This window comes from Pituophis catenifer, unplaced genomic scaffold (genome assembly GCF_029215685.1).
Source record: "Pituophis catenifer annectens isolate HBS135680 unplaced genomic scaffold, rPitCat1.0.hap2 SCAF_1, whole genome shotgun sequence".
NCBI lineage: Eukaryota > Metazoa > Chordata > Lepidosauria > Squamata > Colubridae > Pituophis > Pituophis catenifer.
Genome location: NW_027256881.1, coordinates 42,475,377 through 42,490,692, shown reverse-complemented (window position 1 = coordinate 42,490,692; position 15,316 = coordinate 42,475,377). Strand labels below are relative to the sequence as shown.

The window sequence follows — 15,316 nt, the reverse complement described above, 5'->3', positions numbered from 1 at the left end:
CTGTGCCTTATATCAATAATCGGCCGGACTATTTTGCATTCCGGAACCCCATCCCTCCTCGCTGCCCCAGCGAGAGAGAAAGCGATGGCAAGTGGGATTCTGAGGCGCCGTTGCCATGGTTATCGGGGAGTAGATCGCGGCCTAAAATCCCCGCCGTTTGTTGACCAAGTTGCCACTTTTCGCTCGCTTTCTTTCTCGGAGGGAGAGTGAAACTCGCTGGGCCGCTGTTTGTCCCTGCGCCGGCGGAGAAGGGTGCTGTTGCCAAAAGGGGCATCTTGACGGCACACAACTCTTGTCTCGAGGCGGCGGCAGGAGCCACAAATGCATTTTTCCATACTTTTCCGCCCTAAAAGTGGCGAACGAGCAGTGACGGTGCCGCGCGATCACTGAGTGGGATCCCACCCTCTGGATCTAAAGCGGGCGAACAAGTTGATTCAAACGGTCAGAGGCGCAAAGGGTGAAAATGGAAGCGACCGGGAGCAGTGCGGTCTGCCTTCCCGCTGTGCTGCTCAGAAGATGCTGACTCGCACAGGGGATCCAGGTTCCCCACCATCACCATCTGCTGTACATGTAATCCTCGATTTACGACCACAATTGAGCCCAACATTTCTAAGTGAGACATTTGTTAAGTGAGTTTTGCCTCATTTTACAACCTTTCTTCCCACAGCTGGTAAGTGAATCATTGCAGTTGATAACTTAGTAACCCGGTTGTTAAGTGAAACTGGCTTCCCCATTGACTTTGCTGGTCAGAAGGTCGCAAAAGGGGATCACATGGCCTTGGGACACAGCGACGGTCATGAATACATGCAAGTTGCGAAGCATCCAAATTTTGACCACATGATCATGGGGATGCTTCAAAGGTCGTAACTCTGGAAAATGGTCACAAGTCACTTTTTTTCAGTGCTGTTGTAACACTGAACGGTCACTAAGTGAACTGTTGTAAATTGAGGACTACCTGTAATTACAACTAAGGAAAAAGATCTAGATAAGTCCGCTCCTCCTTGTAGATTCTGCCATTATCACCACACATGGCTTTGTTAGTCAAGTGGTCACTGTGCTTTTGGCAATTGAAAAGACCTATGGGATGGGAACAGGATATGCTGTCAGGGAATTTGGGACAAGCACACACGCACTTGAAATTTAATGAAACTCAAATATGATCTTATTAGCCGGAGTTACAGATAGTCCTCGATTGCAACAGTTCATTGAGTGACCGTTCAAAGTTACAACGGCGCTGAAAAAAGTGACATGATCAAGGTTCACCCTTACGACCATTGCAGCATCTCCATGATCATGTGAAAATTCAGGCACTTGGCAACTGACTCGTATTTATGACGGTTGCAGTATCCTGAGGTCATGTGATCACCTTTTGAAACATTGTGACAAGCAAAGTCAATGAGTAATCCAGATTCACTTAACAATTATGGCAAGAAAAGTCATGAATGCAACAAAATTTACTTAACAAATGTCTTGTTTAGCAACATAAATTTCAGGCTCAATTGGGATTGTAAGTCAAGGACTACCTGTATCTGCTAATGAGATGAAGAAGTTCCCGTGGAAGTCAATGGCAAACCAGTTCCATGCTGTTGCCAAAGAAACTACCTGGACATACAGTGTAAATAGAAAGTTTACACACCCCTGTTAAAATGTTAGGTTTTTCCATTTTAAAAAAATCAGACCAATTCTGCATTTTTTCTACCTTTATCATAGCATGTGTCTGATTCTTAGTGACTTTATAGGCAAGTGCTCTCCATGCTAATATAACACATAAACTGTACAATTCAATTGAAAAACAAACAAATCATTTAGGTAGCAAAAATAAAAATAAAAAAAACATATATTAACATGGTTGCATTAAAATGCATACCCTTAAATTAATATTTTATTGAAGCACTTGTTTTTATGACAGCATTCAGTCTTTTGGGGTAGAAGCCTGGCACATAGCATATATTGCCTTGGGAATCATTCCAGAAGTGCTCCAAATTGCAAGGTCATCTCCTGTGCACAGCCTTCTTCAAGTTATCCCCACAGACTTTCTATAGCACAGGTGTCAAACTCGCCGCGTCACGTTGCCGTCATGTGACGTATTGTGATGTTTTTCCTTGTCATGGCGCTAGGGTGGGTGTGGCTTGCACATGATGCATCCTGCCTGCGGGTTGCCAGTTTGATACCCCTGTTCTATAAGATTCAGGTCTGGGCTTTTTTTACATCTCAGAAAGCTGGCATTTTAACAGGAGTGTGTAGACTTTGTATATCCACTGCATCCATGAAGGAGTAATGATTAAAAGAGTGTTTACTTTTACGACTACCATGGTAGAGTACAGATCAGTGCATACTTCTTAGAATGAAGTCCTACTGAATTAAGTCTCATTTATAGTGATTCCCAAGGCAAGATGTGCCATGCTGATAGGCTTCTACCCCAAAAGACTGAATGCTGTTATAAAAACAACAAGTGCTTCAACAGAGTATTAGTTTAAGAGTGTGCATCTTAACGCAACCATGTTATTGTTTGTGAACTCTAAATTGACCCAAAACATAATCTGTTCTCCACACAAGGCCTAAAACTAGATAAAGAATCCAATTAAACAAATGAGTCAAAAGCATTCTTCTTGTTCTTTTATTTATTGAGAAAAACTATAATGTATAGTCATTTATCATTTATAAACGTCAATTAGCCAGTAACCCCTTGTGAGTTAGCGATCAGTAAAAAGAGGCATTCCTGCCTTTATCCTACAATAAAGGAAAAATGTATTAATGTGAAAACAGAGCAAAACTGAATGCCAGTCTGTACAGTTTAGAATTCAAGTTTCACAAACTACTCTCATGCATTTTAATGATTTTAATGATTCTCAGTGCTATTCTGATTTTAATGTAAGTACATATTTATAGCCAGTAATTCATATAGCCAATTAAGATAAATAATTTTAGTTTAAAAATATGCTAGTATTTGGTATTTATTAGTGTTCCCAATTTCAGTGAAGAAAGAAAAGAAATGTTTGTCAAAGAAGCTTCTTAAATGAATTTTTTGTTTTTGTGTGTGTGCCTTTGAATCAGTATTGACATCTGGTGACTGCTTGACAAAGTTTTCTTGGCAAAGTTCTTTGGAAGAGGTTTGTCATTGCCTCATTTCTAGGGCTGAGAGAGAGTGACTGGCTCAAGATCACCAGTTGGCTTCGTGCCTAAGGTGGAATTAGAATTCACAGTCTCCTGGTTTCTAGTCCAATGCTTAACTACTAATTCAGAACTGGCTTCTTTAACTGCACTTATTGGGACATTATTCTGTTTGAAGATATTTGTATTTTGTTTTCTTTACTAGTGACACTATATGGGATATTGCTAAAGCGGAAGTTGAGAAAAGAGAAAACAGTGAAGATGGCAGAGACATTCTGGAATGTTGTGAAAGATCGTTATTCTTTTTAGGAAATAAAAATGGGGTAATGATCTGTATTTGACTTTTATTTAAGCAGAATACTTTCTGTTTTAAATATATAATAAAATAAGTTGTCCTCCTTTAGCAATCAACTTGTTTAGTAATCTTTCACAGTTACCACCGTGATGAAAAAGTAACCTTGTGATTAATTTTTGCATTTTGCTTTATGTAAATTCATAAAGCAAAGGGAAGCTGAAATAAAATTGTAAAATTGTGATGTTTTGCTTAGTGATCAATTTGCTTAACAACTAAGTTGCCAGTCTCAATTGTGGTTGCAAAACAAAGACTATCTGTACTAAGTGTATTTCTTACTTGTATGTTCTAGTGACAATGATTGCCAATGATTGTAACTTTATCCAGCCCATATCTGCAAATATTTTGGGATTCAGTTCCCAGTTTTTAATATTTTACGTTGTGGGAGGTGTCAGTTTGATAGACATCAAGTTGAAGAAGGCTGGCTTAGTGAACAAACTTAAACTTGAACTGCTGACATATTCTGCTATATCTCAGTATAACCAATCTCAGTGGGCCTTATTTTTTAAATGAGGATACCCAAAATGAATGGAATCAGCATTTTAAAAATAAAAGTTACTCTAAAACCTAAGCAATCATGTATTTATTTTTATAGAAATGCAAGAACAACACATCATAAATAGACTGTTTTCTCCAACAGTTTAATCCTTATAGCATAAAGTAATAAATTATATATTGAAGGTTATATATATTACATGCATTGTTTTTTATTTCCATCTCATCAGTTAAAACCACTTCCTGTAGAAACACATTATTTGATTAACCTTCTATATACAATTACCAATGATTCCTCATATGAATGTAATTGGTAGACAGATAGCTACTGTCATTCTTGCATTTAAGTGTCCTGTTGTTATTATTAATAATGTCATTTCCAACACTTTGAATAATTAATAGTAATAATACCAGAACAGCTACATTCTGATAAAAAGTAGAAGCTAACTTTCCAATAATCATATGATGTATAATTGGCTATGTTTGTAATTTTCAAATATTTTCTTAGAAATTATTTTAAAGAATACTTTACAGCATGTAGAATGATACAATATGTATGAATCACTGACATTTCAATAGCATTCTTTGTTTTTAATTTCTAGGGTAAGACTAGTATTATATTGAGGTGCCTTGACAGGTATGTGTTTAAACTTTGAAAAGTATTTTATATTTTCAAAGTATTTATCAACAATATCTTCATAGGAATACAATATAATAAATTATTTTCAAACAATCTAGAAGAAACTATATAAAGAGCACTGTATAGTTAATATCAGATTAAATGTGTTTGTGCAGAAGTGTTATAGGATTTAACATGCACCTACCTTTCGACTGGAGTGATACTTCAGTGTTACAGTTTGTTTTGGGTCCCTCAGAGCTTATCAAAAACTCAGAATGTATTCCCATTTCCCACTTGCTTTGAACCTTATCTTTTCTGATTTCCAGCAAATTAGCTATGTGCTTTAAAATAACCAATAGCTTTTGTGGCAGTTTAAGCACCAACATATTTATGAAATCAATATATCTTGCAAGAACCATAAGATATTTGACTCTTGTTTGAAATGTTGCATAGTTATTAGAAATAATCTACTGGAAATTGTAATAGTTTTAAATTTAATTATTACATAGAGATTTCATTCCAATGTAGTCATTAGAAATAATTTTCCCCAGCCAGTTTTTCTTCTGTGGAATGTAAATGGAAAGTTTTGTGCAAACTACTTGTTTTTATAATATTTAACATTATAATATAATTTTTCTTAGCCTGTCAGTAATTTTGCAAATTTGGTGGGTGGTATATTCTAATCTTTTAGAGATGAAGTTCCAAAACCAACCCTAGCTTTGGAATATACTTTTGGAAGAAGAGCAAAGGGGCATAATACAGTAAGTATATTGATTTGGTAAAGTTGTCTGTGAATGCTATTGTATTAATCTTTAGGGTTTGAGAATTGCAGCATGATGTATAGTGAGCAGTGCATTACATCTCATATCACAAAAATCTTGAGCACTATCTAGTAAAAGCCTTTGGCCACTTTACATTAATATTATAATGAGCTTTGAAAAACTTGTATTTTCAGTAAATTACTTTGCAGTGTTGGAAACAGTATTATGTATTTGCATCGTAAGTCTTCGTAAGTTTGTAGTTTTCTTTTTGACCATATTTCAATTGACAACAAACTAGTGAAAATTGACAGCTATTGTCTGATATAATCATGTGAGGTTCCCAGGTCTGGAAAGTATTGCCTCAATGCAGATTTAGAGTGGTTTCTTTCTGCCTTATGAGTAAATGAATATACTATATAGCCATGATGGCGAACCTATGGCACGTGTGCTAGAGGTGGCACACAGCGCCCTCTCTGATGGCACATGAGCAGTCATCCCAGTTCAGCTCCGCTGCGCATGCGTGTGCACACCCTCTCAGCCAGCTGGTCTTCGGGTCTCTGCCGCGCATGCAAGGGTGGTGCGCGCATCCGCGGGAGAGCGGGGTGCATGCGGGGCACCATGCATGCATGCATGGGGTGGGGCGCATGCGGGTGGCTGCACGTGCATGTGTGGGGGCTGGGACACATGCGGGGGGGTTGCACGTGCATTGCATTTTGGGGGAGCGGCTGCACGCACACGCATTTGTGCACACACACTTTGGGCATTCAGTCCGGAAAAGGATATCGCAGCTCCATCACTGCTATATAGATTGCAATGTATCTATATCATCTCTCAACAAAAATATAGTTATCTCCAATAAAGTAAACAAATTGATTCCCACTTTTATATTATATTTCTTGTATTCATCTGCCCATATTAGTTTCTTCTTGTTTTTGTCTCATCTATTATTTGCATTTATAAGTCACATTTTTAGTTGTAGTTCACTTAATCTACTGTTTCAGTTTTGCCTTCTTCTATTTTTAAGTCTGTGCAGTAGATTTGTTATTTGACAAACCCTGATTGCTTTTCTGGCAGTTCTCTTTCTCATCAACATCACAAAATATATAGTTGCACAATTTTCAATTTCAGCAAATCTCTAAAGAAAAGATGCCAGTGTCATCCTTGTCATCTATTATAATATGATAAACATACCCAGCCACCTCAGGAATCAGATGAAAGTCTGCTAATATGAGAACAAAGTCTTCTCATAGGACTAGTGAAGTAATATTTTAGCTCGCTGATCCTCATATTAGCTACATATGAAAAAGGAATATACTTTTGACTTCACTTCCTCTACTTCCTAATGCTACAGGTGCTAGCAACAATATGTTTTCTGTTAAGTAGGTTCCAGATGAGCTTAGGTAGTGTAAGGTTAGCTGGACATATTCTCTGTCTTTCTTGGCAATAAAGCAGTTTCTTTATGTTGACTCCAGCAAGAATGGTAGTGTTTCTGATACTTATTCATAGTGTTATTTGTTTATAAAGTACATTGCAATCTATATCTGGTAATCATAGGTTTTGGTATGGTAAAAACCGCTACAAATCTTACGCCAACTAATAAAGACTGAATGCACCAATTATCACATCAAGCTAGAGGAAAACCTTCTTCGCAAAAAATACACACATGCCTTCTATAATTTTGTAAACTACAAACTTAAAGACTTGAGATCCATCCCATGCCTAAAAGGACCAAATGACGAAGACTGTATTGACAAAACCGTTAAAGCAAATCTCTTTAACACGTTCTTCGTCTCAGTCTTTGTAAACAGCAACAACACATACCCAATATTTCCGAGTCGTAATACAGACAATTACAACGATTACGGTGATCTTATACATATCGATTTTACAGAAGACAATGTTGAAAAGGCACTACGCAATCTAAAACCATCTCTATTGGACCTGATGGTCTATGTGCATACTTCTTAAAAAAGCTTTCCACTGCAATTGCAGTACCTCTAAGCATAATTTTTGAAAAATCTTTCAGTACCAGCTCCTTGCCCTACCAATGGTCACAAGCCACGGTCATCCCTATCTTCAAAAAGGGAGACCCTAGCCTAGTTGAAAATTACAGACCAATCTCTTTATGTTGTGTCACCTGCAAAGTCATGGAATCAATCATTAACCAATCTATTACACTCCACCTAGAGACAAACAACCTACTCTCCAACAAACAATTTGGTATCAGAAAAAATTTATCCTGTAATCTATAACTACTACATTGCAAAAACATATGGACTACACATCTTGATCAGGTCAAAGCAATAGACACAATTTACATAGACTTCTGTAAAGCTGTTGATTCAGTGGTACACAACAAATTATTTCTAAAATTAAAATCCTATGGCATTTCAGGACTCCTACATGAATGGATAGCTGCCTTCCTGTCAAACAGACAACAAGTGGTCAAAATAGGAAGTGCTCTATCAAAACCTGTACCTGTTAATAGTTGTATTCCCCAAGGCAGTGTTTTAGGTCCAACACTCTTCATATTTTACATAAATGACCTTTGCGATCATATTAAAAACAACTGTGTTCTCTTCGCTGATGATGTTAAACTGTGCAACACCACTGACAATTCAACTACCCTTCAAAAAGACCTTGACTATCTGTCAGATTGGTCTAACAAGTGGCAACTTCAAATCCCAACCAACAAATGTTCTGTCTTGCACATTGGCAAAACAAAACAAAAGATAAAATACAAATTAGATGGACATGACATTGTAGATGACCCTCACTCTGTCAAGGACCTTGGAGTACTCATTTCTAAAAATCTAAGTGCCAAAGCCCACTCTAAAAACATTGCCAAAAAGGCATTAAGAGTTGTTAACCTAATCTTGCATAGCTTCTTCTCTGGTAATATTGTACTACTAACTAGAGCATACAAAACATTTGCTAGATCAATTCTCAAATACAGCTCATCTGTCTGGAACCCGCACTGCATATCAGACATAAATACAATTGAGAGAGTCCAGAGATATTTTACGAGAAGAGTCCTCCATTCCTCTACCCGCAATAAAATACCTTATGCACCAGACTTCAAATTTTGGACTTAGACAACTTAGAACTACACCGACTTCTGTCTGATCTAAGTGTAGTTCATAAAATTATCTGCCACAATGTCCTACCTGTCAATGACTACTTCAGTTTCAACCACAACAATACACGAGCAAATAATATATATAAACTCAAGGTAAACCGCTCCAAACTCGATTGCAGAAAATATGACTTCAGTAACAGAGTGGTCAATGCCTGGAATGCACTATATGATTCTAGTTTCTTTCCCAAACCCCCCAAACTTTAATCTTAAACTGTCTACTGTTGACCTCACCCCATTCCTAAGAGGTCTGTAAGGGGCGTGCATAAGTGCACCAGCGTGCCTACCATCCCTGTCCTAATATTCTTTTTACCCTTACTCTTTTCATGTATTCAAATTAAGCTTATACTTTTACCTGTTATCTTATATATGCTTGACAAATAAATAAATTAAAATAAAATAAAATAAATACATAAATAATATTTATATTTAATTGAAGTCTATTTAGATAGAACCAAAAATGCCTTAGGTTTTATGTAATACTCCTACTGGTATCTTAGCATTTTTGACACCTGAGAAATTATGTAATTGAAAACACAACTATATAAATTTTTAAAATGCTACTAATGCATCAAGACATTACAATGTGAGGGTTTTTTCCTATTACATTTTCAGCCTAAAGATATTGCTCACTTTTGGGAATTAGGTGGTGGAACTTCGTTGTTGGATTTAATCCCTATACCAATAATGGCAGTTAACATAAGGTGAGTAATGAAAGGCTTAATTATCAAAAGTAATTTCATTTTACAGAAAGTATTTCAAATTTAAATTTATTTGTATTTAAGTGCTCAGTAATTTTTCTTGTAGATAGTAGTTTGGATTTAGTTACATGAAAGTTTTCTGCCAATGTGGAAGATTGGAGATTTGTATAATCAATCCTGTCTAAATAGTGCGATTCTAACATCATCCAAGGAGTCATCAATTTTTATTATAATACAGATAACTATGCTAGTTTTAGCTATTTGTGGGAGTAATTAAAAATGTAGTATGATTTATATTCTTAAATTGGAAAGAATCTAATTTTTGTCTTTTTATCTTTGCCAGTACTGCTATTTCAGATACTCTTGGACCATTTGCTAATCCATAGTAACAGGTTTTGTTAATCCAACTAATAAAACAGCATAGTAAAAGATTCTGTAAAGTTTAAGCCATTTTCAAGGGAAAATATTTCTTTAATGTTTAGGTAAATTTGCTTAGACTTTAGGAAGGGATGTTTTGATTCATATTGAAGTTTTCATGAGTGAAATATTAAGGTGATATCTTAAAAAAATAAGGTTTCTTTTTATAGGACATTTGCTGTTATTCTTGTCTTGGATCTTTCCAAACCAAATGAACTCTGGCCAACCATGGAGAGTCTTCTACAAGTCACTAGAAAGCATGTAGACAGAATTATATCAAAACTGGGACAAAACAATTCCAAAATAGCTACTGAAATTAAGCGGAAGATGTGGAACAATGTGCCAAAGGATCATCCTGTAAGAACTAGTATTTTATTCATATGTCACAATCTCATACAAAGTTAATTGTTTTGAGAATCATAAACAATTCTTTTATATTTTCACGCATGAGTGAAAATTTATTGGATATAAAAGAAGTTGTTCAATGGAAAATTATAGCAATTTAATGAAAATTTAGCAGGAGCAGAAAGGAGATAAGGTTTCTTATGAGTTAGACATCTAATGCTATTGTTATGGCATGTTACAACAATCAGGAGATACGATTTTACAGAAGCACTTTGATATTGGTTTTATAATCTCCTTTTCAAATGAGGGTAATAACTTCTATACATTTTTGTTACCTGGCAAGGCAACTCAAGGAAGTTATAGTTTTAAGGAAAAAATGTAGTTCCAACAACCTTCAATACAACTCTATACTTTGCACTTATTCAAGTGTCTATCACAAAGTCAGTGTCTTTTGATAACATGACAACTAATTAAATATGAATTTTTAGGGACGTTAATACCAGCCCTTGACACTCAATTGGTAATTTGCTCTCTTGAAGAAAGTAAAATAGATTGCCAAAGCTGTCATTGAAAATATACCTGGTGCTTTTGTCTTGTATAGAAGTTTTGCATATTCTATATGCTGAGTGAGGTCATTCCTCAGTGTGGGATTAAGTATCATTACTATGCTGATGACACTGATGATACTCCCTTGTACATCTCTGCCCCAGGCCATTTAAGTAATGTTGTCAAAGTGTTTTCTTAGTGCCTAGAGAATGTGTGGGTCTAGATGAGGAAGAACCAGTTTTGACTCTGGCACTGAAAATAGAGATTTTAGTGTCATAATGCACTTATAAATCAATGGTGGAGCCACATCTGAAATAGTCCTGGTAACTGCATCTCGAAAAGTATGTAGTGGAACTACAGAAGATTCAGAAGAGGGTAATTAAGATGATCAAGGGATTAGGGCAACTTCCCTATTGGGGAAGATTATGACTTTTAGGACCTTTAGGGCTGAAAGGAGACAAACGAGAGGGAATATTTTGAGGTATACAAAGAATGCATGGTGTGAATAAAGTAGACAAGAAGAAGCTATTTTCCTATTCCTGAATTACTAGAACCAGATTTTCTTAATTCTGGAAGATTTGGGACAGACAAAATCAAATATTTATTTTATACAAGTAATTGAACCTTGGAATTTACTATCATGAAATGTGGTGCTGGCTATAAGGTTAGCTGGATTCAAAAAATAAGGTACGGACCAGTTCATTTCATGGAAGTGATGGAGATCAATGGCTGTTAGCTTGATGGAAGTATGACTTCATCTGCTGCGAAACTATTAGGCTTCCTTGAGCAACTGACTGGCCACTGTGAGGATAGTGCTGGACTAGATGAACTAAAGATCTATCCATCACAGTACTATATATGTTCTTATGACAAATATATTTCCTGTCTTGCTTCATTTATTACATTGATTCCAATTCACCAACACTCTGGAGTAGGAAGAGGCCCAGCACCTTCCCACTTTTTCTGTTATGAAAATCACACATATACAGTCAGGTCCAGAAATATTGGGACATCGACACAATTCTAACATCTTTGGCTCTATACATCACCACAATGGAGTTGGAATGAAACAAACACAATGTGCGTTAACTGCAGACTGTCAGCTTTAATTTGAGGGTATGTACATCCAACTCAGGTGAACGGTGTAGGACTTACAGCAGTTTGCATATGTGCCTCCCATTTGTTAAGGGACCAAAAGTAATGGGACAGAATAATAATCATAAATCAAACTTTCCCTTCTTAATACTTGGTTGCAAATCCTTTGCAGTCAATCACAGCCTGAAGTCTGGAACGCATAGACATCACCAGACGCTGGGTTTCATCCCTGGTGATGCTCTGCCAGGCCTCTACTGCAACTGTCTTCAGTTCCTGCTTGTTCTTGGGGCATTTTCCCTTCAGTTTTGTCTTCAGCAAGTGAAATGCATGCTCAATGGGATTCAGGTCAGGTGATTGACTTGGCCATTGCATAACATTCCACTTCTGTCCCTTCAAAAACTCTTTGGTTGCTTTTGCAGTATGCTTTGGGTCATTGTCCATCTGCACTGTGAAGCGCCGTCCAATGAGTTCTGCAGCATTTGACTTAATGTGAGCAGATAATATTGCCCGAAACACTTCAGAATTCATCCTGCTGCTTTTGTCAGCAGTCACATCATCAATAAATACAAGAGAACCAGTTCCATTGGCAGCCATACATGCCCACGCCATGACACTACCACCACCATGCTTCACTGATGAGGTGGTATGCTTAGGATCATGAGCAATTCCTTTCCTTCTCCATACTCTTCTCTTCCTATCACTCTGGTACAAGTTACTCTTGGTCTCATCTGTCCATAGGATCTTGTTCCAGAACTGTGAAGGCTTTGTTAGATTGTTGTTTGGCAAACTCTAATCTGGCCTTCCTGTTTTTGAGGCTCACCAATGGTTTACATCTTGTGGTGAACCCTCTGTATTCACTCTGGTGAAGTCTTCTGTTGATTGTTGACTTCGACACACATACACCTACCTCCTGGAGAGTGTTCTTGATCTGGCCAACTGTTGTGAAGGGTGTTTTCTTCACCAGGGAAAGAATTCTTCGGTCATGCACCACACTTGTTTTCCGTGGTCTCCCAGGTCTTTTGGTGTTGCTGAGCTCACCGGTGCATTCCTTCTTTTTGAGAATGTTTCAAACAGTTGTTTTGGCCACGCCTAATGTTCTTGCTATCTCTCTGATGGGTTTGTTTTGTTTCTTCAGCCTAATGATGGCTTGCTTCACTGATAGTGACAACTCTTTGGATCTCATCTTGAGAGTTGACAGCAACAGATTCCAAATGCAAATAGCACATTTGAAATGAACTCTGGGCCTTTTATCTGCACATTGTAATTGGGGTAATGAGGGAATATCACACACCTGGCCATGGAACAGCTGAGAAGCCAATTGTCCCATTACTTTTGGTCCCTTAACAAGTGGGAGGCACATATACAAACTGCTGTAAGTCCTACACCGTTCACCTGAGTTGGATGTACATACCCTCAAATTAAAGCTGACAGTCTGCAGTTAACGCACATTGTGTTTGTTTCATTCCAACTCCATTGTGGTGGTGTATAGAGCCAAAGATGTTAGAATTGTGTCGATGTCCCAATATTTCTGGACTTGACTGTAAGTGCAAAGGTAAGGTGTCCTGGACAAGAGGAAACCATTCCCACCAATCTCAGAACCTACTCAGTTTCTTCCTGTCCAGCTTCTGCTACTGTGTAACTTCCTTCACATTTCAAAGCAGTAGCTTAAGCCACTAGTGAGTTATAGCCATCCCCATTTGATCACACAGGTTAATTGCTGTGCAATCTTAAATTTTATTTATTCAAAGCTTATATTGAGAAATGACAGTTGTCTATATAATATGGAGCTTTATTTTTTCAGCAAATTGTCATTACATTTGCAATTGATGATAACAGTACTGTTGTTTCTTATTAGGATCGTGAGCTAATTGACCCATTTCCAATTCCACTAGTTCTAATTGGAAGCAAATATGATCTATTTCATGTAAGTAATGCTCATTTAAGTTTTTTTTCTATTATGTACAATTTGGTGAGTTTGGATTTTTATTTTTTAAAATAATTTCATTATATATGTTTTTTTGTGATAAATATTATTTTCCCTTTAGTTTATTGATGCCAAGGAATGTAATAAGTATGGTTATCATTGGAAATTAATAAGTTAATTATGTAACAGTGAAGTTTCTGGCAAACACTACAGTATCTGTTTTAAAAAGAGTGAATCATTAGTATATTCTTCTTTCTGTAGCAAATGTACACTTTTATCACTTAACAATTGATGTGTTCCTCTGATCAGAATTGAATGATAGCTTCACTTTCTAAAGTCCTGGCAATGATTTATAAAATAAGTTTTTGAAGCCATGATTTTTTTTGAAGGACCATCTTGATCAGCTTAAGAAGCCCTGGAAAATGAGATACATTAGTAACAAGATAAGACTTAAAATGAGATAAATGAGATAAATTAGTAACAAAGACCTGTTCTCTACGAATTCCCTCCTAAAGAAATCTTTTAAGCCTCAATATGATTCATAATTTGTGTGTTCCTTAAACTTTTAATATTATAAAATCTCAGTGTTTTAGTTATATAGCTTACCATCAACACATATTCCTTTCATGATCTCATTTTAATGCATTTAAAAACAAAAATAAACACATTCCTTTTGCATTCTTAAATGTTATGCAATTTCTAAGCATTATTTGGTAGGGTTTGGTATATTTTAGAAAGCTTTCATTCTTAGTACTTTGGTAGCAAGATAAAACATTCATACCAAATCGATACATAATTCCTAGCATTGTAAACCTAGGTTCCTTCAATAGCTTGCTTTAGAAATCATATTCCTTCAAGATGATTCAGCCATATTCCAAAAACAGAATGAACAGGCCCTGATGAGATATAGTTAAAACAAGTTTGAAATATATAGACAGGCAGCTGAAGTTGATCAGAATTATAACTTCAGCAGAAATAGTGTAATTATGATCAAATGTCCATTAGTGAAATATCCGTAACTTACACACTTACACACTAGTTAAAGCACAATCATCTTGAAGCCATGCTATCCCTCTTTTAGTCTTATTTATCTTATGATTTAATATAAGTAATCTTCGAAGTTATGACCATTCGTTCAGCAACCAAGGTTACAGCAATACTGAACAAATGGCATTTACACGTGGTCCCCAAGGTTATGGCCGTTGCACCCCCTCTGCAGTTACATGATCAAAATTCAGGTGCTTGACAGCCCATTCACATAGCCACAGGAGTGCTTCAAATCCCCCTCACCTCTATTGCCTCCCCATCTCTACCCTTTCGGCCTCTGTATATAACAGCACTCCTTCGCACCTTAAGCCTCACACCGCAGCCAGCCACCCAGCAACACAACACAAAGCCCCAGCCACCACCACCAGGGGTGGGTTCTAAATTTTTTTACTACCGGTTCTGTGGGCGTGGCTTGTTTTGTGGGCGTGGCTTGATGGTCATTTGACAATTATTTAGGATTTAGCAGAGGTACTGGTCTACCAGGCTTTTAACTGCTTGCAGAGCTGTACCGATCTACCCATTTATTTTTGCAGGCACTGATCTACTCATGTATTTTGGCAGGCACTGATCTATTCATGTATACTGCTCAAAAAATAAAGGGAACACAAGCAGAAGACATCCGAGATCTGAATGAATGAAATAGCCTTATTAAATATTTTGTTCTTTACATACAGTAGTTTATGCACTGCGCACAAAACTACTGTATGTAACGAACAAAGTATTTAATAAGGCTATTTCATTCATTCAGATCTCAGATGTCTTCTGCT

General features: G+C 36.8%; 1 protein-coding gene across 1 annotated transcript in view; it reads left to right on the top strand.

The window, feature by feature from the left end:
* The window catches only part of DYNC2LI1 (dynein cytoplasmic 2 light intermediate chain 1), a 28,492-nt gene that overhangs the window by 164 nt on the left and 13,012 nt on the right, over nucleotides 1-15,316 (top strand). The window contains exons 2-7 of the mRNA XM_070948423.1: nucleotides 3,317-3,434; nucleotides 4,561-4,595; nucleotides 5,269-5,338; nucleotides 9,090-9,178; nucleotides 9,763-9,949; nucleotides 13,434-13,502. Of these exons, the coding sequence (XP_070804524.1) occupies nucleotides 3,317-3,434; nucleotides 4,561-4,595; nucleotides 5,269-5,338; nucleotides 9,090-9,178; nucleotides 9,763-9,949; nucleotides 13,434-13,502 (568 nt within the window). The remainder of the gene's footprint in view (nucleotides 1-3,316; nucleotides 3,435-4,560; nucleotides 4,596-5,268; nucleotides 5,339-9,089; nucleotides 9,179-9,762; nucleotides 9,950-13,433; nucleotides 13,503-15,316) is intronic.